Raw genomic sequence first — 25,474 nt, forward strand, 5'->3', positions numbered from 1 at the left:
AAAGGCTGAGGAAAACCTCTGCAGGTGTTTTGCGTTATATAGCTGACAAGATTGGGACACACGGAGCCTACAATGTTGAACTTTGTCATGATATTCACATTTTGTGAAATACTTTGTCTTTCTGCCATAATCATCAAAATTGAAACAAATAAAGGCTTGAAATATTTCACTTTGTGTGTGTTGACCAAATATACAAGTTTCACTTTTTGAAACATATTATTTCAATAATAAACTTTCCTTCGATAGAATTTCTTTTGGCACATACCTGTACCAATGATATTGTTTCATCCTCGAACCATAGTGATTGTCTTTTCTACATTTTGCTTATTGTGTTAGTTAAATCTGTTCTTCTTACAGAAAAGGCTTGCCAAGTCACTGGATACCAGATTTATCCAAGGTAAAGCCAAGGGTCTCTTTCCCTAAAGGGGATTACAAGCCTCCCAAGAGCAGATGGTCTTCCAAGAATCCTCCAAAGTCGCTGACACCGGAGGCTCCTGTTGTCTTTAAATCTCCTGCTGACATTGTGAAAGAAGTTCTGCTGAACAAAACTGACGGACCTCAGCCCCCATTACAGTTGAATAAAGCAACATCAGTTGATGGCCCTAACGGCACCGTGCCTCAGGAGTTCCGATGCCAGCAGAAGGCCGGTATCCTGCTCGATCAGCTCCAGGTACCTGTCCGTATTTGTGAAATGACTGTGACAGTCTGGGTTTATTGGTGCTGTACAAAGTAGAATAGCTGCAACTATGCCAGGCCTTCTTGTTATATCCAATATATTGCCAGGAAATCCGGATTTTTTTTTCATTTGATGTTAATACATACAGTGGATCCAAAGTCTACGCACTCCTGTTTATGATTATTTCTCTGTAAGTTGCATGAAAAATAAAATGCATAAAGTATAAATTATATATACTACATCCCCAATTCCAATGAAGTTGGGATGTTCTGGTAAACATAAATCAAAACAGAATACCATTCTTTACAAATCATGTTTAACCTATATTTAATTGAATGCACTACAAAGACAAGATATTTCATGTTCAAACTGATCAACTTGATTGCTTTTAGCAAATAATCATTAAGTTCGAATTTTATGGCTGTAACACGTTCCAAAAAAGACTGGGAAAGTTGATGAATGCTCCTCAAACACCTGTTTGGAACATCCCACAGGTGAACAGGTGGGTGCCATGATTGGGGAGAAAAGGAGCTTCCCTGAATGGCTCAGTCATTCACAAGCAAAGATGGGGCGAGGTCCACCTCTTTGTGAACAAGTGCGTGAGAACATAGTCTTAACAGTTTAAGGACAATGTTCCTCAACGTACAATTGCAAGGAATTCAGGGATTTCATCATTTACGGTCCATAATATCATCAAAGGGTTCAGAGAATCTGGAGAAATTACTCTAAGCGGCAAGGCCGAAAACCAACATTGAATGCCCGTGACCTTCGATCCCTCAGGCGGCACTATATCAAAAACCGACATCAATGTGTAAAGGATATCACCTCATGGGCTCAAGAACACTTCAGAAAACTAATATCAGTAAATACAGTTCGGCGCTACATCCATAAGTGCAATTTGAAACTCTACTATGCAAAGCAAAAGCCATTTATCAACAACACCCAGAAACGCCGCCGGCTTCTGTGGGCCCGAGCTCATCTAAGATGGACTGATGCAAAGGTGAAAAGTGTTTTGTGGTCCGACGAGTCCACATTTCAAATTGTTTTTGGAAATTGTGGACGTCGTGTCCTCCGGGCCAAAGAGGAAAAGAACCATCCGGACTGTTATGGACGCAAAGTTCAAAAGCCAGCATCTGTGATGGTATGGGGCTGTGTTAGTGCCAATGGGATGGGTAACTTACACATCTGTGAAGGCACCATTAATGCTGAAAGGTACATACAGGTTTTGGAGAAAGGTATGCTGCCATCCAAGCAATGTCTTTTTCATGGACGCCCCTGCTTATTTCAGCAAGACAATGCTAAACCACATTCTGCACGTGTTACAATAAGCGTGGCTTTGTAGTAAAAGTGTGCGGGTACTAGACTGGCCTGCCTCCAGTCCAGACCTGTCTCCCATTGAAAATGTGTGGCGCATTATGAAGTGTAAAATATGACAACGGAGACCCCGGACTGTTGAACAGCTGGAGCTGTACGTCAAGCAAGAATGGGAAAGAATTCCACCTACAGAGCTTCAACAATTCGTGTCCTCAGTTCCCAAACGTTTATTGAATGTTGTTCAAAGAAAAGGTGATGTAACACAGTGGTAAACATGACCTTGTCCCAGCTTTTTTGCAACATGTTGCACCCATAAAATTCAAAGTTAATGATTATTTACTAAAAAAGAATAAAGTTTATCAGTTGGAACATGAAATATCTTGTCTTTGTAGTGTATTCAATGAAATATAGGTTGAAAATGATTTGCAAATCATTCCCAACTTCATTGGAATTGGGCTTGTACTATATACATAATATATACTAATGTATACCTACCAAGTCTTTACACCCCTGTTAAAAAACACTTCATAGATCATATTACACTTGTGACTATGTGAGTCCCAGGATGTCTGAAAGCAATGAGTTCCACTCTGGAACAATGAGTCCCTGCAACTTGTCATCATGGAGTACACATACATTAATACGCCACTTATATGACATACCTGTTGCTCTTGCGCTCTCTCTCTCAATGTATTTTGTTTCAGCCTGCCACGATAGCACCTTTTTTAGGACAATAAAGTTTCCCAAAAACTATCACGATAAACGATAGTATCGTTGCTGTTTTTTTTTAATGCCACTGATATGATTATAGAGTATAATAATTCAAGTGCTTCCTTTTTAAGATTAAATAACTTTCAATTCTAAAGAACATTGAACATTGGCATTGTAATGTAGAACAATAAATCAAATATCTTAGATAATGGAAAATATAAATCTAACTCAGGCTCTGCAAAAATTGCACTGAAACAAATAAATATTAAACATTTGGCACATAGGTATAGAGTAACTCGCTAAAGAGGCCCAAAAAATGTCTTAAAGGCTGCTAAATTTAATTGAATAAAAAACATCATATATGTACTCGAAAGCATTTGGGCTTTGTCACCATTTTAAAATCAGATACCATACAGTTTAATATTAGTTATTTTTTTAGTCTTTATTTTTATTTATTGTACGAATGTTGTCGTGTTATGTTCTGTCTAATTTCTGCTGTCTCTTGGCTTTTGAAGAAGAGATTTTATTTCTCAATAAGCCTCAGTTACCTGGTTCACTAAAGAATAAATCACATGTAAAATCAGGCCCGCTCTCGAGTTGCTGGACTGTGATGTGAGACCTTTACCTGTCAATCGAATGATGCTGAAAATGAGTTTGCTGAAGTCAACTAGAGCCTGAATGTTGATAACGTGTGTCGCTGTGGTTATGGTTTATAAACGGTTCTCTTTCCCATATACATATAAATATATGTGTGCGTGTGTGTCTATTATGTAGGGGACACGCAACTCCGAGCGCTGACATTTTAATGAGATCACCGTGGTCAAGTGAGCTTTTTAGCTCCAGCCCTTAGCTCGCCGGCTAGCGAATGTAATAAACGGTTATCTCTGCCAGCGTCATGAGCGCTGTGGCGGGTGTTCGAACAAAAATGAAAATGTATCAAGTCCAGAAAAAACTCGCGTGTCCATTGTATGGAATGATAACTCCAATTGTTCGCTCTACACTGCCTCTTATTTGCTGCCACCAAGACAGGATTCGTAATTTTGATTCACTGCCAACACACACATACACATGTAGGACAGGTCCTAAACCATGCATCTACAGACGCAAAATGAATATATACTGAACAATAATATAAACGCTACACTTTTGTTTTTGCCTCAATTTTTCGTGAGCTGGACTCCCAAGATCTCAAACCTTTTCTACATACACAAAAGGCCATTTCCCTCAAATATTGTTCACAAATCTGTCTAAATCTGTGCTAGGGAGCATTTCTCCTCTGTCGAGATAATCCATCCCACCTCACAGGTGTGACATATCAAGGTGCTGATTAGACAGCATGATTGTTGCACAGGTGTGCCTTAGGCTGGCCACAATAAAAGGCCACTGAAGTGTGCAGTTTTATCACACAGCACAATGCTACAGATGTTGCGAGTTCTGAGGGAGCATGCAATTGGCATGCTGACTGCAGGAATGTCCACCAGACCTGTTGCCCGTGAATTGAATGTTCATTTCTCTACCATAAGCCGTCTCCAAAGGCGTTTCAGACAATTTGGCAGTACATCCAACCGGCCTCACAACCGCAGACCACGTGTAACCACACCAGCCCAGGACTCCACATCCAGCATGTTCACCTCAAAGATCGTCTGAGACCAGCCACCCGGACAGCTGCTGCAGCAATCGGTTTGCATACCCAAAGTATTTCTTCACAAACTGTAAGAAACTGTTTCAGGGAAGCTCATCCGCATGCTCGTCGTCCTCATCGGGATCTCGACCTGACTGCGGTTCGTCGTCGTAACCGACTTGAGTCCCTGCCAATATCCAGCAACTTGGCACACCCATTGAAGAGGAGTGAACCGACATTCCACAGGCCACAATCAACAACCTGATCAACTCTATGCGAAGGAGGTGTGTTGCACTGCGTGAGGCAAATGGTGGTCACACCAGATACTGACTGGTTTTCTGACCCCCCCAGACCCCCACAATAAAGCAAAACTGAACATTTCACAGTGGCCTTTTATTGTGGCCAGCCTAAGGGACCCCTGTGCAATAATCATGCTGTCTAATCAGCATCTTGATATGCCACACCTGTGAGGTGGGATGGATTATAAATGGCCTTTTGTTTATGTAGAAAAAGTTTTAGATCTTAAGAGTCCAGCTCACGAAAAATGGGAGCAAAAACAAAAGTGTTGCGTTTCATGTGTCTAATTGTTCTGCAAATGTTTGTGCATCTCAGACACAGGACACACATCAAACGAGATCCCTGCATTGGAATCTTTCAGGATGGAATATAAAAAAAAAAAAAAAGTTTGGCTGATTGACTTCACAGTCTTTTAGGGGAAGTGCAGTCTATCCCAGCTGACTTTAAGTGCACCCTGTAATGGTCATCAGTCAATCGTACCTAGGACCTCGGTCTCAGCAGACCAGAAAGCACCAAAAACAACATGCTTGTAGCCAAGTTTCATAAGCGAATCCATTTATTTTGCCACCCTACCCCATACCCAAGCTCATTCAATGTTGCTCTTTGGCCTCTTTGCAGTCTCCCTGACCTGCTTCTTTCCTTTCTCCTGACTGATACATTTTAACACACTTAATGATGGTTTGGAAGCTCCAACTAAGAATATCAAACTTAAGATGGGGTTAATCAGTCTCTTTAAATTATGTCCCGTGTTTATTGAATACTCTTATATATGAGCTTTATGACTTTTTGGTTTTTTTTGGTCTGCCCCACCAAACAATTGCAAGTTGTACCAGTTATAGTTGACATTAGCCTCAGTGAAATTACCCAAGGTTGAATAAAATCCTGACATTTTGAATCTTCGTCATTTTTTTTAAATCACAAAAAACTGGCTTTTAACAAGGCTCTGTAGACTTGATATACATTGTAAACACTCAACATTCATTGTATGAATAAAGGTATTAGGACCCTTGGTCATTACCTACAACTAGGTCTGTCACGATAATTACTACAGGTACTACTGTTGTCTTTGGGTGTTTCTTCACAGCTCTCACAATGTTTCTGTCATCAACTGCTGTTGATAGCCTTGGCCGACCTGTTAGATGTCTGTTGCTCAGTACACCAGTAGTTTCTTTCTTCTTCAGGACATTCCAAATTGTTGTAATGGCCATGCCCCGTGTTTGTGCAATAGCTCTGATCAATTTTCCCTCTTCTCTCAGCTTCAAATGATTTTGCTTTTCTCCCATAGACAACTCTCTGGTCTTCATGTTTGCTTAACAGCAAATGCAGTTTTCAAAACCCAAAAATAATCACTATCCAATGTTTAAGCAATCCATCTAAAAGGCAACACCTGAGCAACTCTAAACACCAATCAGTCACACGTTGTAATACTTTTGCTCACTTGAAAAGTGGGTGGCTTCAAACAAAAGGTGCTCTGTCGTGAGTTGTTTAACACATCTCAATGTAAATACCATGAAATAAAAGGGATTCTGAAATGTTGTCTTATATTTATCTTTGGATCTGAAACCCAAATGTTTTCAGTGTACAGCAAAAACAAAGGAATTGACCTTGCCGTTCCAATACTTTTGGAGGGGACTGTATATCAACTCATCGTTCGATAAATCAAATGGACTCAATAAATTGTCATCATTGTGGTGAGGAGGCGCGCGGATCACACAGTGAGCGAGTTGGACGGCTGTGTCATTAGCCGCTAGTGGCCTCATGGAACTCCAGCGAACCGGTACACTCTTGCCGGTGTTGGCTCCGTCCAACACTCCACATCCTTGCTCCATGTGCAATGCCTAGATTGAGAGAACAGAGACACTTAAGGGAACATTGTGACTGTTGTGTTCGCGAGCTAACAATGTGGGGGTGGCAAAGGGGGTGAGGGGACAAAAAAAAGAAATGTTGCTGCTGCTGTGGTTCTATTTATTTCACCCAGACATTTCAACAAATAACCTCAGCGGTATACATTATTCAGCAAATAGTTGACGACAGTGAACGTAAATGTGTATTTAATTGACAGATGAAGGGCTTGTCTTCAGCGGACCAACCACACAGTAGCCGGGTTTACATGGAGACTTTTTTGTAATTCCGATTGAAATCATTCAAATTGAAGATTTCTAGTCAATTTTTACATGTGAGGGGATCTATTCTGATCGGGTGCATACATGCGCACTACTCGGAACAGCCGTCAAGTCATTCATCAAGGTCGAGGTCTGTCGTCTACTAAGCACATCAATTGGGAGCGTTTTTATAAATGCTTGATTAAAAACGACGTAAAAGTAGTTGAAAAATCAAGATCTCCGTCCCAAATGAGCTTTGTCGGGAGCCGCCATATTTACGCAGTTTACATCGAGACAAAGTGCACAGAAAGAGCGCTTCCGGTCTCTTATCTATTCCCAGTGACGGCATACATGGTGAAACTTGACTTCTGATCGGTTTGGCAAAAGGAATATTCCACCCCTGTGAAGCCGAATGAAATTCCATTCGGATTCGGCCTGCTTATTCCAATTGAGGTGTTTATGTGGAGCATTTACATTCAGTTTGGGCTTCTAAAGCGATTAGAATTGGAATGGAAGGCTCCATGTAAACAAGGCTGGTCTTGCACTTTATTCTTTATTTCAGAGCCTGGGGGATCTATTTCACAGCGTAAAGAAAAAAACTATAATATAGAGAAACAAAGGAAATAATAATAATAATAATAATGATTTAAAAGCAAAAATAAAAATAATAAGGCTGGGCCTTATCATATTTTCAGAGGCATTAAAAACAACAATATTATCATTTTTCGTGATAGTTTTTATGCCCTGCGATTGGCTGGCGACCGGTTCAGGGTGTACCCCCGCCCGAAGATGGCTGGGATAGGCTGCGGCAGCCCACGACACTAGTGAGAAGAAGCGGTGAAGAAAATGGATGGATGGAGGGTGAAAGTTTTTGGTCCAATAGATCTTTAAAAAAGACATCGTAATAGGCCTACCTACAACCGCTGAAATGAGACTCAATGTGTTTCTACAGCAAAGCACGACCTTTTCATGTTTCTATTTTGTTCCTGTTTTCTCTCCTCTGGCTGCAGGAGGACCATGGCAAACTGCTGACTAAGTATGCTGAGGCAGCGAACACAATTGACCGCCTGCGGTTGGAAGCCAAGGTTTGATCATCTTGAACCACTGTCTGATTACTTTTATTACATCAGAAAAAAGAGTTGTCGATTGCAAATTTGTCACTATTAAATCATCATAAGAAATGAAAGTGATGCCCCGTGACCCTCATGAGGACAAGCGTTATAGAAAGTGGGTGGATGAAAAATTATATATATATATACATATATATATACATATACATATATATATATACATATATATATATATATATACATATATATATATATATATATATATGAGTACTGAAACAAATTGACTTTTCAACCAGATTCTAATTTATTGAGATGTACCTGTAAATAGAATAATAAAATAAAATAAATTTCATCCATCCATCCATCCATTTTCTGAGCCGCTTCTCCTCACTCGGGTCGCGGGCGTGCTGGAGCCTATCCCAGCTGTCATCGGGCAGGAGGCGGGGTACATCCTGAACTGGTTGCCAGCCAATCGCAGGGCACATACATACAAACAAACAACCATTTGCACTCACGTTCACACCTATGGGCAATTTAGAGTTGTCAATTAACGTTCCATGCATGTTTTTGGGATGTGGGAGGAAACCGGAGTGCCCAGAGAAAACCCACACAGGCACGGGGAGAACATGCAAACTCCACGCAGGCGGGGCCGGGGATTGAACCCGGGTCCTCAGAACTGTGAGGCAGACGCTCTAACCAGTCGCCACTGTGCCGCCATAAAATAAATTGTAACGTAAAATATGATTTTTAAAAAGTGCGTTTCACGGGCGTGTGTGAGTGCGTTTGACGAGCGTGTACGCACGTTTGACAAGTGCATGTGAGCGTGCTTGGCGAGTCTGTGTGAACACATTTGTCAAGTGTGTGAGCGCGTTTGATGAGCATGTGTTAGTGTGTTTGACAAGCGCATTTGATGAGCATATGTGAGTGCATTTGATGAGTGCCTATAAGAGCATTTGAGTAGTGTTCATGAGAGCAAGACATTTGTTCAGTCGTCTGCATGACAGCGTTTCACTCGTGTTTATGAGAGCATTTGAGTGTTGAATAAGCAAAAACATTGAGTAAGAGAGCCTTTCTGTAGCGTGTATGAGAGAGCACAAGTGTGAGAGCCAATCCTGAATTGTGTCCCTAGCTACCACTCATAAATTCAATCATTTAATCATTTGCTGGACTTCCTTCCTTTCCTCCATGTTCTACGATCTGCTCACCCTCTGGCTCTCTCTCCACTTAACACATCAGAGGAATGAGAAATGAAAAAAGTCAAATCACACTCAAATTTATTTTCACAAGCCCTTCTCAGATGTGCGTTAGTGCTGCGGAGGTCCCAAATAATGTGAGTGTTTATGACTAATAATTGATCAATATTAAGAGATACCGTACATAAATAAAAGGTAAGGTATAGGTTCACCTTTTAATAATGATATTTAGTTGTTTACTTTGGTCCCATTGCCACAGGTTTCTAAAATCACTGATTCAAGTCCAGTACAATAACAGGCCAGTTAGACTTATTTGCCCAGCTCGATCCCTGGTTGAATGCAAGCCAAAAATCAGGTTATATTAGTCGTGACTGGGCCTATAGTGGATGTAAGGTACATTATGGTGTCATTTTGGATGACACTCTCTTGTTTTCTCTCCATTTCTACAAGGTTAACCTGTATTCTGAACAACCAAAGCCTGCTCACGTTATGCCGTTTGGACTGCATGTTGAGCCTTCAAAGTTCATGCGACTCGACTTCCCTCAGGCTCAGAAAGCACAGCCCAACTCAGTTTCTCCTCAGCCAAGTGGACCCACCACACACATAAGTAAAATCATCATATTCATCACCTCGACTCTCATGTATTACCTTTAATTGAATGATTATGAAATGTTTCTTTGTTGAAAAGATAAATGTTCACCATTATTTAACAGATAATAAACATTTAATCAGAAGGTGCATCTAAGAATGTATTCTTTCCTCTGCATGCATGCACAATGAACAGGAACTTCCTCGGATCTCTGTTTATCTGCCTCCATTCCAAAGAGCTCCGAGTGCCAAGGCAGTCAGAAGGTGGCAACTACACTCTATGCACGGGCCGACAAGTTCCTGCATCAGGTTGTCAACTTCTCATTTGGGATGGGACTAATATGTGAGTGGTTCATTTAATTTTATATATATATATATATATATGTTGTTGTTGTCGTCGTTGTTTTGAAATCATTCAGCTACAAGATTTTGAGGACTTGCTGAAGAACAAAACGCCTTTCCAACTGGTGAAGGTAAGACCAACAATTTGGAATCCTTCAGAAGGAATGCTGGCTACCACTTATTCACACACGTAAACTAGCGCTTCTCTCTAGGGCCTTGCACAACTGTATCAAGGACTGGACTCTTTGGAAAAGGGCTACCTGTCAGCCAAGAAAGAACACAAAGTCCTTCAGCAGCCAGGGGCAGAGCACAGCCACTTCGACCCAAAGCGGTAGGAGAGCCGGATTCAATTTTGAAACATACTGTGCATAGTGTCAATTATTCGGTTTTTCGTTATTCGTTGCCTCTCTGTGTTAGAGAGCTGGAGGAGTTCATTTACCAGTGTGGGCGGCATATGGATGAGCTGAGAGAGAGGGTGGATCAGAGGACCCTTGATGTTGATTCTGCTCATTCTCTTTGTCTTCAAGGCCAAAAGTCATCTCCATCCGATGATTCTCACTCAGAGGTAGCATCGACCTTCTCCGTCCAAAGCAGTCCGTTTCTGACCTGCGCTGTGCCGTGCCACTCAGAAACTATGAATTGGCGCTTTCCCATTACAAGTTCCAGAACGGCCTGGCCTCGCTTGGCCTGGTCTAGCCTGCGTTGCTTTTCCATTACAACAGGCACCAATCAAAAGTGGGAGGGATTGGGGCGGGATCACGAAGAAGGTGACGTGCTCGTTTCTTGTCACGCCTTCCATCTATCCCTGTGTTTCATCTTCTCCCAATATGGAGAAAAATGCCCACGACCACGGAACAAAAGGTGCTTTAAACCGCCCTGAACAGCGAGCCTGTATCGCCGTTTGATGCTGTGTATTCAGTATATTTTACTTGATCACATTTCTTAAACCATAAAAAGATACATTCATAGTTAAGGAAGAAGTAGGTTGCTAAAGGTGAGAAGAAAAGCGAGTGTGTGGATATTTGAAAGGAGGCTCGCTGGCTCCATTCATTTGAGCGTACATTTCAGCGTGTACATGCGTTCACAAGCTTTGCTTTTTCATCCACAGGCACATTATACATTAGGACTATAGTTAAGTACTGATGTAAAAGCACAATATTTGATGCTTTATATACTATTTTGATGGCTTGCGGAAGCGCGGCTCGCTAAACCCGGAAATGGGTCTTACCCGTTAGGGAATCTTCGTTTCGATTGGCTGTAAGCTGCGACGTTAAGAGGACGATGGAAATTTGAAACCACTGGCAGACTGATGAGCGACTCACGAAAACACTCTTCAAACCACGCAGCCTTTAGACGCTCGGTCCAATCAGCTGACGCCGACGTCGCGGCCCTCCCCGCCCGGCCTGCCTGCCTTTTAGAACCAGGTCGGAGGAGGTTTTGAGGAACGGTGCCATTGTCAAAAGTGTCATGGAAGAGCGACCACGCAGGGCGGAACCAAGCACCGCTACAATGGAAATGGGGCATATGCGCGATTCAATTGAATTTCGATTTGTCCACAGCACATATTGCTTGGGGCTGATTGGCATTTTGAAATTCTGTACTTGAATTGAAATATAATGTATGTTTGGCAATTGAGCCTTTACATCATTTGATGGTTGTCATGGAGAACACTCACAACAAGTTCTGAAAATGCAGGTCCAAAACCACCATGTTTAACAATCCTGAACGGGCATGAAGTGCTTTATTTGGTGCTTTTAATTCGCGAGCGTAATCGAATAAGGTTCAAAACTGGGGCTGTAGCATAAATTTATATCTTGATAACATCTTGTACTTTACTACCTCTCTTTCAGTTTGAATCAAAACTTAGTGTCATTATCTTTTTAAAGGCCGTTTTTTTTTAAATACAGCTCTTGGATCACATTATATTGTGCCGTTGCACCTAATGGGGTCTTCAGTGTCTCTGTAATAAATCTGCAGTGTGTAACCAGGGGGGTTGTCCCTCCTTCCAGCGTCAACACACACCTTTGCCGCTTGATCCAGTCGAGGTGACCAAGAAGAAAGCGGCCGTCCTCAACCGAAATTCTTGCGACTTCAAGGAAACGTGTGCTGAACAAGCCACAGGCGTGAATCAGTAAGCGCACACATTATGTCACGTTATGTTTTGTGTTATGCTTAATGTGGTGTTATTTTGCAGGAGTTCGACCGTGGGCATCACTCCTGCTCCGAATATCAGGAGGAGGAAGGAAGTTAGCAAGTCCTACAGCAGCAGTCAGAGCAGTCTGGCAGAAATATGGACATCAGAGAAGAGCCGCGCCAAACCTCTAACTAGTATTAGGAGAGTGCTTTCTCAGGTCAGCTGAATTCAAATGAATGAATTCTTGTTCTGCACGATTAAGGGCTACGTTATGTACAGCAGTGAAATATTGCAGTATTGCGTCGGGCAGGACGGGATAGTTTCTCCAGGAACGGACAGCGGTTTTGTTGGTTCCGAGGACAGCCATCAGATTTGGGCCGCAGCTCCCGGCTCGAAGAGGTGAGTAGCTTGAAGATGCCGTGTGTACTTTGCCACACCATAAATCTGTGACACGCTCGCACAGCATGTGTTCATTTTCAGATTGTGTTTCCATCCGTGGTCTTTCAAACATGTTCACCATTTCTTGTTGGTCTACAATTGTGTTGCACACTGCGCAATGACAAATCCATTGATTCTGTCTTTTGTTGGTTCTCATTTGCTTCATGATGCGCCCGCCAGTCTTCAAAGACCTGCGGAAGCAAGCTTAGCGGAGCCTCAGACAAGCCAAACCTCACCACAAACTCGTGACTCCTTACAATCGTACAACAGGCGTACAACAATGGAGCCCAGCGAATATTTCCAACAAGCGGGGAGGAGATCTAGTCAGGGGGAGGGCAAACAAAGGCAGACAGACTCAATCAGGACTGACAGTGAAACTAGTGAGTTTTCAAGTTAGTAACTTCATCATGTTACTTCAACAATCAAATTGCCTATATTTGATCCTTTTGTTGTGCATTTAACCTGATGCCTTTTGTATCTTTAGCCCGTATTGTGTCAGAAGACATACAAAGTGACCAGTATGAAGAAACCCTCCCCTGTTCCTCCCCAAGCTCCTCCTCCGCCGCTGTGCGACATCACCATGGCGACTCTCTAAAGTCCAGTCAGTCGATGACTTGCAAGTGAGTACGTGCTGCAGCAGCTGCCCTGACAACGGCTGTGCAAACAAAGCATCCCTCGAGACACTTTTGCAAGCATTTTATTGGCAGAGTATCAATCTTCCCAGCTCATGAAATGCTGACACATCCTTGATTCAGTGACATCAAGCAGGATTTCAGGTATTTTATTTCAGGCCTGGCTTGTAATTAGTAGGGTTACATATGAAAAGGTAATCAGTCTTTCCCCCTGCATGGCATGGCATGGCATGGTATAACAAGTGTGTATTATGCGAGTCAATATAACCGCAAGGTGCCCTTGAGAGTTCGGATATTTTCGTTGTATTAAGTGGGAGGAAAAAAGTATGTAATTTCTTACATAAAATGTGGTCTGATCTTCATCCAAATCACAAGGATAAACTGTCTGAGTCTGTTTAAAGTCATACAACCCAATTGTGTTTTTCTATTTTTATTGAAAATAGCATACAGTGGGGCAAAAAAGTATTTTCTCAGCCGCCAATTGTGCAAGTTCTCCCACTTAAAAAGATGAGCGAGGACTGTCATTTTCACCTCGCCCATGAGAGACAAATTAAAAAAAAAAAAAAAAAAACAATTCCAGAAAATCACATTGTCTGAATTTATTAGTCAACAATAACGTGAGTCAAAAACAAGAATTATTATAATCGACGACAGAATGAAAATACATATTCTGGATTGGCCCAGTCAAAGTCCTGGAGTCCCAAATATTCGTTCAATTTATTTAACAGCTTTTGCTAAAATGAGTTCATTCAATTTATTTTTACAAATTATTTATTTTGTATTCATTTATTTCATTAAATTTGTGGTTGATTGGTAGAATATTAATCAAATTAAATGCATATGTTTAAAAGTGTTTATTAAATCATTTGAAATTGGTTAGGTATTTGTAATTGTCATCTAAATAATGAAATGAGAATGAACACTTTTGTAAGATAAACTTACATTTTTAATTTACTTTTTATTTGTGTATCTAATGAAATGCTTAATTGATTTATTATAAACGAATCAAAACAGTATGAATAAAGAAATATGTTATTGTTACAATAAAGTATTTTTCGATACAGATTAACTGGATAAGCGGTACAGAAAATGGATGGATGTTTCTTTTTACCTCATCGACAAATGACCAGGGGCCTCACATGTTCAAAAGGTGGCGTGCGTGTCGGGCCGGCAGCAGCCGCCGGTCGTCGGGGATGAATCCTCCGCGTCTGTGACAGGAGAGCAGCGATTTCCAACCTTTCTGTAGCCAAGGCACAGATTTTACGATTGAAAAATCTCACGGCACACCAACGAACAAAAATGGCAAAAATAGAGGATACATTAATGACTGTATGTACTTCCTGCCATCTAATAGAAGACCATTCATTTGTTCTGTCTGTCATTATGCCTCACTGGCATAAATAGATGAACAGATAGATTATTTATTGTAAATAAATTACGTCAAATTTGATCATTTCCCCGGTTGAGAATCACTGCACTGGAGACATCGGGGACGAATCCCCGAACACGTGGCACGTGGCACGTGCCACGTGGCACACGGCTGCGACTGCGACTGCGTGTCCTCCCCTGTGTATTCAAATAATGGAGTCATCAAACAGGAGTCAACATTTTTGATATCCTCTTTCATATGCTGATGTGCTTCTATTTGAATTCAAAAGATGTATTACAAATACCATACATACAACATTTACGCATGAACCTTTCTCATAGGGCTCAGTGTAGGTTACTGTATGAACACATTTGTTGTGAGTTATAAAAATAAATGACGGTATTTATCCTTGTGGGGTGATCAGAGTCAGCCACATGTGCTCCCACCACCCCTGAGAGAGCAGCGTCACCCGTGATCGCAGCGACTCTCTCCTCAAACGGGGTTCAATCCCCGGCCCCGCCTGAGTGTTCCCCCCGCGCCTGCGTGGCTTTTCTCCGGGCACTCCGCTTTCCTTCCACATCCTAAAAACATGCATGCTAGGTTAATTGACAACTCGAAATTGCCCGTAGGTGTGAGTGCGAATGCCCGCGACCCTAGTGAGGAGAAGCGGCTCAGAAAATGGATGGATGGAGATATATATATATATATACACACACACACAGTCCCCTAAGGTCAATTGCTTTGTTTTTGTTGTATACCGAAGACATTTGGGTTGCAGATCGAAAGATGAATATGAGACGAAAGTTCAGAATTCCAGCTTCATGGTATTTACATCTAGATGTGTTCGACAACTCAGGACAGAGCACCGTTTGTTTGAAGCAACCCACTTTTCAAGTGCGCAAAAGTAGTTGAACACATAATTGAATAACATTGAATATTTTGTGGCGTAACCCTGACTTGCAAAAACTGCATCAAGCCTGCGACCCATTGACTTCACCGGACTGTTGCATTCTTCATTTGAAATGCTTTTCCAGGCTTTTACTGCAGCCTCTTTTCATTTCGTCTTTGTTTCTGGGGGTTTCTGCCTTCACTCTCCTCTTCGGGAGGTCAAATGCATGCTCTATTGGGTTAAGGTCCCGTGATTGACTTGGCCAGTCTACGGCCTTCCACTTTTGCCCCCTGATGAAGTCCTTTGTTGTGTTGGGAGTGTGTTTTGGGTCATTGTCTTGTTGTATGATGACGCTTCTCCCGATTAATTTGGGTGTATTTTTTTCTTAAATTGCATCATGGAGCCACTTTTTCAGCCTCCGTAGTAGAAATGTCACTGAGAACATGAGTGGGTTACTTAAAGGGGCATTTCCCTGACAATGATTAGGGTTGACAGCAATTCAAGGACATGATCATGGAAATCAAATCACTTCTTCAACCATGTAATTTTGAAAAAAAATGTAATATCACCTAACCACTTATTACTACACACACTGTAGTTAGAAGAGCAATGTGTTGGCCAAGCCAAAATCACGTACATCCAATGTCAAAGTCATAAATTGAAGGAAACACATTTAAGAGTTGCACTGGTATGTGTGCCAATATTTGGCCACTTACATAAGAAGAGCTCAGAGTTTCATTATTCTGCTACGTTTTCACAATGACTGAGTGATTCTGATGAGGCACCGAGTGAGATTGACGCGTGTGTGAGAAGTGTGCTGAGGTTCACACCTGTATGGATGATTGGTCTTGTCTTGAGTGTTTCCACAGTACAGCAGTCACATTGGCCAGGCCTTTTTCTTTGACCTTTGACATGAGTTTCAGTAAACCAAAAAAAGATGGATTGTACTTTCTACTAGCTGTGACTGTAAACTTGTGTTCTTCACAGTGATCAAAGTCAGGCCATCAAGGCCTTCAGGCCAAAGGACATAAAGGAAAGTCCATTGATGAAGCCTAAAGAGCCTTCTACTGTAACTCATTCTGCTAAAGGCAAATTGGCTCGCCACAGAACTTCATCTCTTCTCAGGTGAGTTTATTTCCTTGAGGTATAACCCCAGTGTCCATAGGGAAGTTCACACGACACATCCCTATTACACACTTGAGTACATCTGGAAGCTTGTCGCCTTCTGATTACTAATATATGGAGGCACGGTGGGCGACTGGTTAGCAGATCTGCCTCACAGTTCCGAGGACCGGGGTTCAATCCCCGGCCCCGCCTGTGTGGAGTTTGCATGTTGTCCCCGTGCCTGCGTGGCTTTTCTCCGGGTACTCCGGTTTCCTCCCACATCCCCAAAACATGTACAGAAGGCTCTAAATTGTCCGTAGGTATGCATGTGAGTGCACATGCTTGTTTATGTGCCCTGCGATTGGCTGGCAACCAGTATAGGGTGTCCCCCGCCTCCTGCCCGCAGTTAGCTGGCATAGGCTCCGGCATACCCGCGACCCGCGTGAGGAGAAGGGGTGTAGAAAATGGATGGGTTCACCGGCATGTGATTGCAGCTATACGTTGTGCAATATATCTCCCAAAAAATGAGCGCTTTTTTTTTGGAGACCATAAAGTTTGTCAACAATGTTTCTGAGGTACATTTTATTTCACTTTTATTAAAAGTGAAATGTAAGAGAGTACACAATACCTTTTCGAATTGTATTTCCATTGAGACCACATGAAACGTACTCCTATCCCGTGTACGGTCCGGTCATCGTAGCATCGCTAAAGCCCTCATATTGTGTGTCGTGCTTGGAGTTGTACGGCATCCGTGGCCTTCTGGAATGCCGCAACAAGCTGTTGTCCGTTTGTTGCTTAGGTCTGGAGAGCAACCGCTCGATATCGGTGGAAGCAACAGAAAGAAATGGACAATGGATGGGGACGAGGTGGAGAAGGCGGTGAGACGCGCAGCCAGGAAAAGACCGACACACAAAAAACAAACACAGCCTGACACATGTACGTTTATCTGAAATAGAATTGGACACTTGAATTAAGATCATCTTCAGTCTTTCAGTCTTTCAGATCCTCTGTAATGCTGGACCATTTAGCATTAGATTCTGCACGTGTGTGATGATTTCTATTTTTCAGCAACTGCAACAGAGGATGACAATTCTGCTCGGCGACTTCTGGTGACAAGATCTACTCAAACGTCTCTTGCAGCAGCTGACAGTCAACCTGCACACTCAAGTGCTCAAGTCCAGCGCATGAGTAAGAATAGCTCCTTAATAACGGATATCCAAGCCAGGTGAACAGTTCATTCTTCCAATTGTGCGGATATATTATATTTTGCAGAGAGGGATCATGGCGAGTGTGCAAATGACGACGGCAAGACGAGTGGAGTTCCTCCTTGTTCTCAGTGTTTGTCACGTCACAAATGCTCTTCCGAAAGTAAGCAGCATCTTATCTTGTGTCTGCCCTAATCTGCAGATGTACTTTGAGTCGCTCTTCATTATGCCTTTCTTGAACCATCAGAGCGAGACGCATCCCGGTTGTGTTCCTGTCATTGTCATCGCTGTCATCGCTGTGGACATTCTGATGCCAAGACCAGCAATGAGCAAGGTGAGTCAAACAACAATTACAACTGAGCTACCGTTTGCTCCCCGTTTTAATTCGAGTGACCAAGAATAACTCGTGGCTCCAGCTTAAAGCCAGCAAGATGCAAACAACACATTACAAATGCATCTTAACATGCCGAACTTTCTAACTTTCAATTGAACTCCAAAAATTACTTTTTGGAGTTCACAAATTAGACTCAAATCGCAAAATACTTTTGCAAATTTAGGTTTGTTTGTTTTTCTTTTCGTTTGGCCATAAACTAATTATTTTTACCGGAAATACTACACGTAATTAGGGAACAATATCATCGCAACATTGAAATAGTACAAGCCCAATTCCAATGAAGTTGGGACGTTGTGTCAAAACAGAATACAATGATTTGCAAATCATGTTCAACCTATATTTCATTGAATACACGACAAAGACAGGATATTTCATCTTCAAACTGATCAACTTTATTGCTTGTAGCAAATAATCATCAACTTAGAATTTGATGGCTGCAACACGTTCCAAAAAAGCCGGGACAGGCAGGTGGCAAAAAAGACGGCGAAAGTTGAGGAATGCTCCTCAAACCCCTGTTTGGAACGTCCCACAGGTGCCATGATTGGGTAGAAAAGGAGCTTCCCTGAATGGCTCAGTCATTCACAAGCAAAGATGGGGCGAGGTTCACCTCTTTGTGAACAAGTGCCTGAGAAAGTAGTCCAACAGTTGAAGGACAACGTACGTTCCTCAACGTACAATTGCAAGGAATTCAGGGATTTCATCATCTACGCTCCATAATATCATCCAAAGGTTCAGAGACTCTGGAGAAATCACTGCACGGAAGCGGCAAGGCCCAAAACCAACATTGAATGGGGGTGTCGTTACTTGAAGGAGTGCGGCCTGACAGGTCGCCGTCCTCCGAGTGGTCCCACCCCAGGCGCCGGCCTGAGGACAGTTCCCGAGTTGCTGAGTTCCCGAGTGGTAATGACTGTTCCACCTGCGCCCACAGCTGAAGATTTTTGGAATGGATTAGTGGCTCGAACCGGCACAGCAGGTCTTGGCCAATGAGCAGGGGGACTATTTCAATTGGATACACGCAGACCGGGTGTACTAATGTCATGGGGCCAGTTGTCCAGCGGAGCGTCGTTACGGTGTTTAGCTCGGTATTAGTCACTGAAAATGCACGGGTAGTTTGTGCGCAGCGTTTTGCGTCCTCTGTGGCCCCGTTCGACTCAGTCGGGCCTCGTCGTAACCGTGGGTCCCGCTGGATGTCTTTGGACAGGCTGCGGAGCGCCTCAAGTACTTCTTCTGCCACGGCACTCGCTGTTGGTTCGGGAGCCCTTTTCCTGGTTGTCACTTGTCGTTTTAGGGTCTCGGTTGGACCAGTCAGATTTAGGCTGGTCGTTACGTGTACCCCGTTTTGACCTGTAAGTTCGGAGCTGCGGTCATTCCACGATTTTGATTTGTCGTTGTTTTTTGTACGCGGGCCGAGATTGGTTGTATGGGTTAAACGACTTCTTTTGCTCGCCGGGTTTAACAACCCTAACCCAGAACGTGGTGTGTCGCTCACACGTGTGTTGTACGTAGCGCCTTCCAATTCCATCTGTGGTGGCGTTTGTAAAGGAGACGCCTGAGTCTCGTGCTTGAGTGGGTTCGGGTGTTTTTGTTTAGCAAAACCCTTGGCGGCCAGTTGACGCAGTTGGGCACTGGACAGTGCGCGCCGGCACGCTGCTACGCCCGGCTGGTGTTAGGATGTGGGTTTTCGACAAAGTGTTTTGAAACGTTTGTCCTCCTCCAGATTCGGCTCATTGAAATTTCCAAAGTACGCTTTACGCAACCGGCAGTAATAAGCTCGGGGTTTCTCAAGTCTCCCTCCCATGTTGAAGCGTGAGGGCTGCAGATAAGCCGGTCGCGGCCTCCGGGTCATCAAATTGTTGAGACGATGCTTGGCAGAGGGCCGGCACGTGAGCCGGCTTGTCGTTCAATTAAGCTGCTGACTTCTCGGCGAGATGTAACTTTGATAAGGTGCAGTCTGCCATCCATAGTAGCAGAAGGGAATCGTTGAAGGTGAAATTTGAGGTCTCCGAGGTACACGGCTGTGTCGTGCGACCCCTTATGCTTAGGTTCAAACCTCGGAATGTTGCGCCTGGAGCAGCGCCGGGTGGAGGGAGAGTCGAAAAGGTGAGGCTGCCACCCGTGAGGTGGCCGCACGGCGCCCCCCGAAGGTGGCTTGGAGATGTTTTGTAGGGCTCTGTGACCCTTCTGGCGAGGGAGGGCCCCACGCTGTCAGCAGCAGGGGCCGGAACACTGCGATGAGTCAGAGAGTCCGTGGACAGCTGTTGAGCTAGTTGTAGCTCACGCCTGGCATGGGTTAACTCGTTGTCTTGGTCGCTGGAGGTGGGACAGCTCCGTCTCCCTGATTACCCTCTGGTGTTTTGAGCCCGTACGACTGTTCCATGTCTTTGGCGCGTTCCGCTTTGAGTGTGTCGGTGCGTTCGGTGAGCCGCTGAATGTCAGCGGAAGCTTGCCGCAGCAGAAGAGTTGCTCGGTGATGCTCGACCCATAATTCGGCCAATTCTACCAATTCAGCTTTTAAGCGGGCATAAGCGTCTTGTAGCTGCTTATACTGACCTCGGGTTGTTTTATCATCGTCGTAGTTCAATCTGCCGCTGTCTTTCGGCAGCAACTGTGCAGCCTCGGCTGCAAGTAGTGAGGTCGGCGATCCGAGCCTCCGCATCGGCGTCGAGGAGGCGGCGGTCTCTCTTACTTGTGCAGTTAACCGGACTGTTTATGCTGTTCGGCTTCCAGTCTGCGTTTCACCAGAGCGCTCCATTTGCCAAGTTCAGCCCCATGCAGCCAAGAGTTTGCGCGAGATTTTTATCTTTTAAGCTTTTGCGCTCGGCGTCACTCGTAAGTTGTGCAATGTGACCGTCGAGGACGTCAAGGCCGGCATTTTCGACGGACTCCGCATAGCCCAGGACAAGGTCCCTCGTTCAATTGCTGAAGAGCTCTTCCAGTGTGTCAAGATTGTCGTATTGACTGAGACTTTCTGGAAGTTCCGCCATGATTGGCGTTGCGAAGGGCACTTGGTGGAGTGGACGCATCAGCTGGTTGACTAAATTTGAAACTCGTTCAACCAATGAATTGATTGAGTTTGGGTAAATAAATGATTATTAGTTAGAATTTAGTTAAGCAACTTGATTTGACTGTGTGCGATGGCTATCACTGCAAGTCAATTGAATTGGTGAAGCGATGTTGGCGTTCAGCTGATCCACATAACAAATGGTTTTAAAAAAAAATAAAAAATGTTTTCCTTTTTCTTTTTCAAAAAAAAAAAAGAAAACCAGAGTGATTCAAACAGCCAAGCAATCAATGAATAAACACCACTTTGTAAAAGAAATCCGTTCATGAACTGTGGTTACTGTAAGGGGTGGTCCGTTTACTGGCGGAAGGTGGCGGTGTTGCTTTCCGGCGCTGAAACTGGTTAAGAGTCTCGCGTTATAAATCCCAAATACCAGCCATAAAGCTTGAAAGAACGATTTCGAAAACGAGCGAAAACAGAAAATCATGAATTAAGGCAAGCTCTCGGGGTTGTTCAGTTGCCTAGGCAACTGGTGCTTATCAGCACACAAAAAGCACACGCGCCGGTGCTTATTAGGAAAATTAGATAGAATGAGTACGAAACCGCCTCTGACGTCAGCGACGGGGGCCGCCACACCCCCAGGAAAAAGTCATCCTCTAACCGATTCACGTAGATGGCCTATTTTGAGTTCAAAACGGCAAATTTCGCCAAAGACGACTGATTTGCATATATGTGTTAGTTTTCCTTTTGTTTTTAAATGTTTGTTTAATTTTCTCAATTTTGAATCAACTCAGCAATTTCCTGAACTTTTGGACAAATTTCAATCAGGTTTCCGAACTCATCACAGTACACGATCAGCTCTTCTCCAAGTGCTAAATGATATAAGGTTGAATACTGACTCGGAAAAGGTGTCGATTCTGTGCGGCTTTTGTTGGCTTTTGATACGGATCACAATATACTGCTATAAGATATAGAAGTTCTGCTACTGGTCTATAAATCACTAAACGGTGTAAGTCCTGAAATGCTACTGGGATGCAAAGCCAGCAGGGCTCTGAGATCGACAGACTCGGGTCGAATAGCGGAGCACGGAGTTCCAAGCAAACCTGGTGAAGCAGCATTTGGCCAAGGTGCCAACAGAAGTGACATCAGCCCCAAGTGGGAATGTTTTTAAGTCCAGCTTCAAAACTAGTCATGCTTTTTAGAGCATTTCCACTTTTAAAGGATTTGTTTTTTAAATGCTTTGAATTATGTAAAGCACATTGAGTTACCTTGTGTATGAAATGTGCTATATCAATAAATGATCTTAACCATTGGGCCACGGCATGTACGTTACATGTACATGTAGAAAGTCTCCAACCTGCTGTGTTTCACAGACTGTTGCAGAGACTCAAACGCACCCAGGATCTCCAGCTGCAAACCAGAGTCTCCCAGCAGAGCGCCATTGTGTCCTACGCCATTGCTGTAAGGAATATGTCCACCTGCAACCCACACGTCACACCAATTGACCTATTTCTTCATGTGAGCTGCCACACTGTTTGGTGATTGTTTTTGTTTGTTTTAAGCCTTTATCTCCAACCTCGACCCGTCCACGTGTGCACCAACAAGACAGGCTCTCCTTCTAAGGTCAGCAGTAGCAAGGAGGAAGATAGGTCGCGACCCTCGCCTCGCGTTGTTTCGCAACGCCGTCTTGACGACGCCCTCCAAGCTGCGCGGAAGGTGAAGGTCAGGTCAAAGCGCATGGTGCGTTCTTTGACCGCAGACCTGCGCTCTCTGGAGCGACTGTCCAAGTCCTGCTCCAACTCCAACTCGGACTAACTGACAGCGCATCTGCAAACACCTGCCGCTTGTTTTGCAGGATTGTTTGAAGTTCTATCGTAAGGCAACTTTTGTTTGTCTATGACGGCCAAATAGCCAGCGATGCGCACTCAATTCAAATGCGTCATGCGCATTTCCCCATCTGAGTGAAGCGAGGGAAGAGGTGCGGATGTTTATTTGCCAGCCGCACTACCACAATAACAATACTGTTTCCCCCTCACCCCCGCATTCATAGAGCTGCGCTATAGAAAACCGCCAGCGCTCCTGTGAGGGAGAACAAATGTACCAATGACAAGACATTCTTTCTCCGAGGTGTTTTTGCGGGCGACCTTCCCATGTGGCAGGCACAAGCTTGCAGCTGAACTCAACTGAATTGAGAAAGTGATTCCATTCAGTACGCAAACAATTTGTGACGCTCAAGAGACGGACGGGAAGGCAAATTCAAATATGCAGTAAGTTCAAAGTTGAACACAAACGAGTCACTGATGTTTTATATAGTGGCTCCGGTGAAAGACGTTTCTCTGCACTTAAACTAGTCGGAGCACACCAGAACAACTATGACAGACAACTTCAAAATGACGACTCTGGGATGCAAAACAAATCTCACCATTTGCCACCCAGCGTGGAAACAGGAGACTTCTGCTATTTGAAGTCATGCAAATTGTAAAGATCTGTAAATAGGAACAAAGGTAAACAATAATATTCAGCTGTGTGACTTTTAGATAGACCTGTTCCCTTTTTTAATTGTAAAGGTACCATAAGTAACTTTGAACTCGCATTCTATTTCTGCACATAAAACTCTGCCTTTGGTTACATCAGGGCTAATAAATCCTATTGTGAATCACTTTGACTGTCATGAGAATCTTTTGAAAGTAGCAATTATTGCACGTTGCATTGTGTTTCAACCATAAGCCTTTTCCAAATATTTTGGATTTTGTTAGATGAATACATCTAAAGATATTGCTGTTGGCCACATTTATTAATAACGCACTACTGTTCTTTACGAGCCCAATCCCAATGAAGTTGGGATGTTGTGTTAAACATAAATACAAACAGAATGCAACGATTTGCAAATCATGTTCAACCTGTATTGAATTGAATACAAGATATTTCATGTTCAAACTGATAAACGTGATTGTTTTGAGCAAATAATCATCAACTTGGAATTTGATGGCTGCAACACGTTCATGTTTACATCACCGGTTCCTTGAACAACCTTCCATAAACGCAGTAAGTAGTAATAGTAGTAATCTTAGCATCACCACTGCCAGCGAGGTTGGTGGGTTGGGGGGGAAATGAGCACCAAACAACAACCTCTGGTGCTCGTTTCAGACCCAAACTTTGATGTTTACCCCTGCAAATAGCGTTTTTTGAGGGCATAACAGTTACAGTATTTCAGGCCCTCGGGGCCTGGCCGGGCACGGCCCGAAAGGGTAACGTGGGTCCCCCTTCCCATGGTCTCACCACCTGTGTGAGGGGCCATAGGGGTCGGGTGCAGTGCGAGCTGGGCGGTGGCCGAAGGCGGGGACCTTGGCGCTCCGATCCCCGGCTACAGAAGCTGGCTCTAGGGACGTGGACTGTCACCTCTCTGGCAGGGAAGGAGCCCGAGCTGGTGTGTGAGGTCGAGAAGTTCCGACTAGATATAGTCGGACTCTCCTCCATGCGCAGCTTGGGCTCTGGTACCAGTCCTCTCGAGAGGAGTTGCCCACGGTGAGAGGCGCCGAGCAGGTGTGGTTCGACTTATTGCTTCCCGGCTCGGCGCCTGTACGTTGGGGTTCACCCCGGTGGACAAGAGGGTAGCCTCCCTCCGCCTTCGGGTGGGGGGACGGGTCCTGACTGTTGTTTGTGCCTACGCACCAAACAGCAGTTCAGAGTACCCACCCTTTTTGGAGTCCTTGGAGGGGGTGCTGGAGAGCGCTCCCACTGGGGACTCCATCGTTCTGCTCGGGGACTTCAATGCTCACGTGGGCAATGACAGTGAGACCTGGAAGGGCGTGATTGGGAGGAACAAAACACCGCTCGGGTTCTGATCGGGGGGATCAGAACCCGAGCGGTGTTCTGTTATTGGACTTCTGTGCTCATCACGGATTGTCCATAACAAACACCATGTTCAAGCATAAGGGTGTCCACACGTGCACTTGGCACCAGGACACCCGAGGTTGCAGTTCGATGATCGACTTTGTGGTCGTGTCATCGGACTTGCGGCCGCATGTCTTGGACACTCGGGTGAAGAGAGGGGTGGAGCTGTCAACTGATCACCACCTGGTGGTGAGTTGGTGAGTTCAGGGGTACTGGAGAGGAGGGTCCGTCTGGAAGTTGAATCTCAGATTCAGGAGGAGCAGTGTGGTTTTCGTCCTGGCCGTGGAACAGTGGACCAGCTCTACACCCTTGGCAGGGTCCTCGAGGGTGCGTGGGAGTTCGCCCAACCAGTCTACATGTGTTTTGTGGACTTGGAGAACGCGATCGACCGTGTCACTCGGGGGGGTCCTGCAGGGGGTGCTTAGGGAGTATGGGGTACCGAACCCCCTGATACGAGTTGTTCGGTCCCTGTACGACCGGAGTCAGAGTTTGGTCCGCAT

General features: G+C 44.2%; 1 protein-coding gene across 7 annotated transcripts in view; it reads left to right on the forward strand.

Annotated features, from left to right (window-relative positions):
- The window catches only part of akna (AT-hook transcription factor), a 34,914-nt gene extending 11,175 nt beyond the window's left edge, over window positions 1–23,739 (forward strand). For 6 of the 7 annotated variants that reach the window (XM_061800323.1, XM_061800328.1, XM_061800329.1 and 3 more), the window contains 19 exons: window positions 358–670; window positions 7,732–7,806; window positions 9,435–9,591; window positions 9,769–9,881; window positions 9,992–10,045; window positions 10,127–10,245; window positions 10,332–10,479; window positions 11,924–12,045; window positions 12,109–12,265; window positions 12,344–12,447; window positions 12,667–12,866; window positions 12,971–13,106; window positions 16,364–16,501; window positions 17,280–17,416; window positions 17,549–17,668; window positions 17,753–17,848; window positions 17,933–18,019; window positions 22,454–22,541; window positions 22,643–23,739. In XM_061800323.1, the coding sequence (XP_061656307.1) occupies window positions 358–670; window positions 7,732–7,806; window positions 9,435–9,591; window positions 9,769–9,881; window positions 9,992–10,045; window positions 10,127–10,245; window positions 10,332–10,479; window positions 11,924–12,045; window positions 12,109–12,265; window positions 12,344–12,447; window positions 12,667–12,866; window positions 12,971–13,106; window positions 16,364–16,501; window positions 17,280–17,416; window positions 17,549–17,668; window positions 17,753–17,848; window positions 17,933–18,019; window positions 22,454–22,541; window positions 22,643–22,895 (2,617 nt within the window). In that variant the 3' untranslated portion in view covers window positions 22,896–23,739. The remainder of the gene's footprint in view (window positions 1–357; window positions 671–7,731; window positions 7,807–9,434; window positions 9,592–9,768; window positions 9,882–9,991; window positions 10,046–10,126; window positions 10,246–10,331; window positions 10,480–11,923; window positions 12,046–12,108; window positions 12,266–12,343; window positions 12,448–12,666; window positions 12,867–12,970; window positions 13,107–16,363; window positions 16,502–17,279; window positions 17,417–17,548; window positions 17,669–17,752; window positions 17,849–17,932; window positions 18,020–22,453; window positions 22,542–22,642) is intronic. The other variant, XM_061800327.1, reaches the window with a different exon arrangement.
- The last annotated feature ends 1,735 nt before the right edge of the window (window positions 23,740–25,474 follow it).

This window comes from Phyllopteryx taeniolatus, chromosome 15, assembly GCF_024500385.1.
Source record: "Phyllopteryx taeniolatus isolate TA_2022b chromosome 15, UOR_Ptae_1.2, whole genome shotgun sequence".
In the NCBI taxonomy this organism is placed as follows: Eukaryota; Metazoa; Chordata; class Actinopteri; order Syngnathiformes; family Syngnathidae; genus Phyllopteryx; species Phyllopteryx taeniolatus.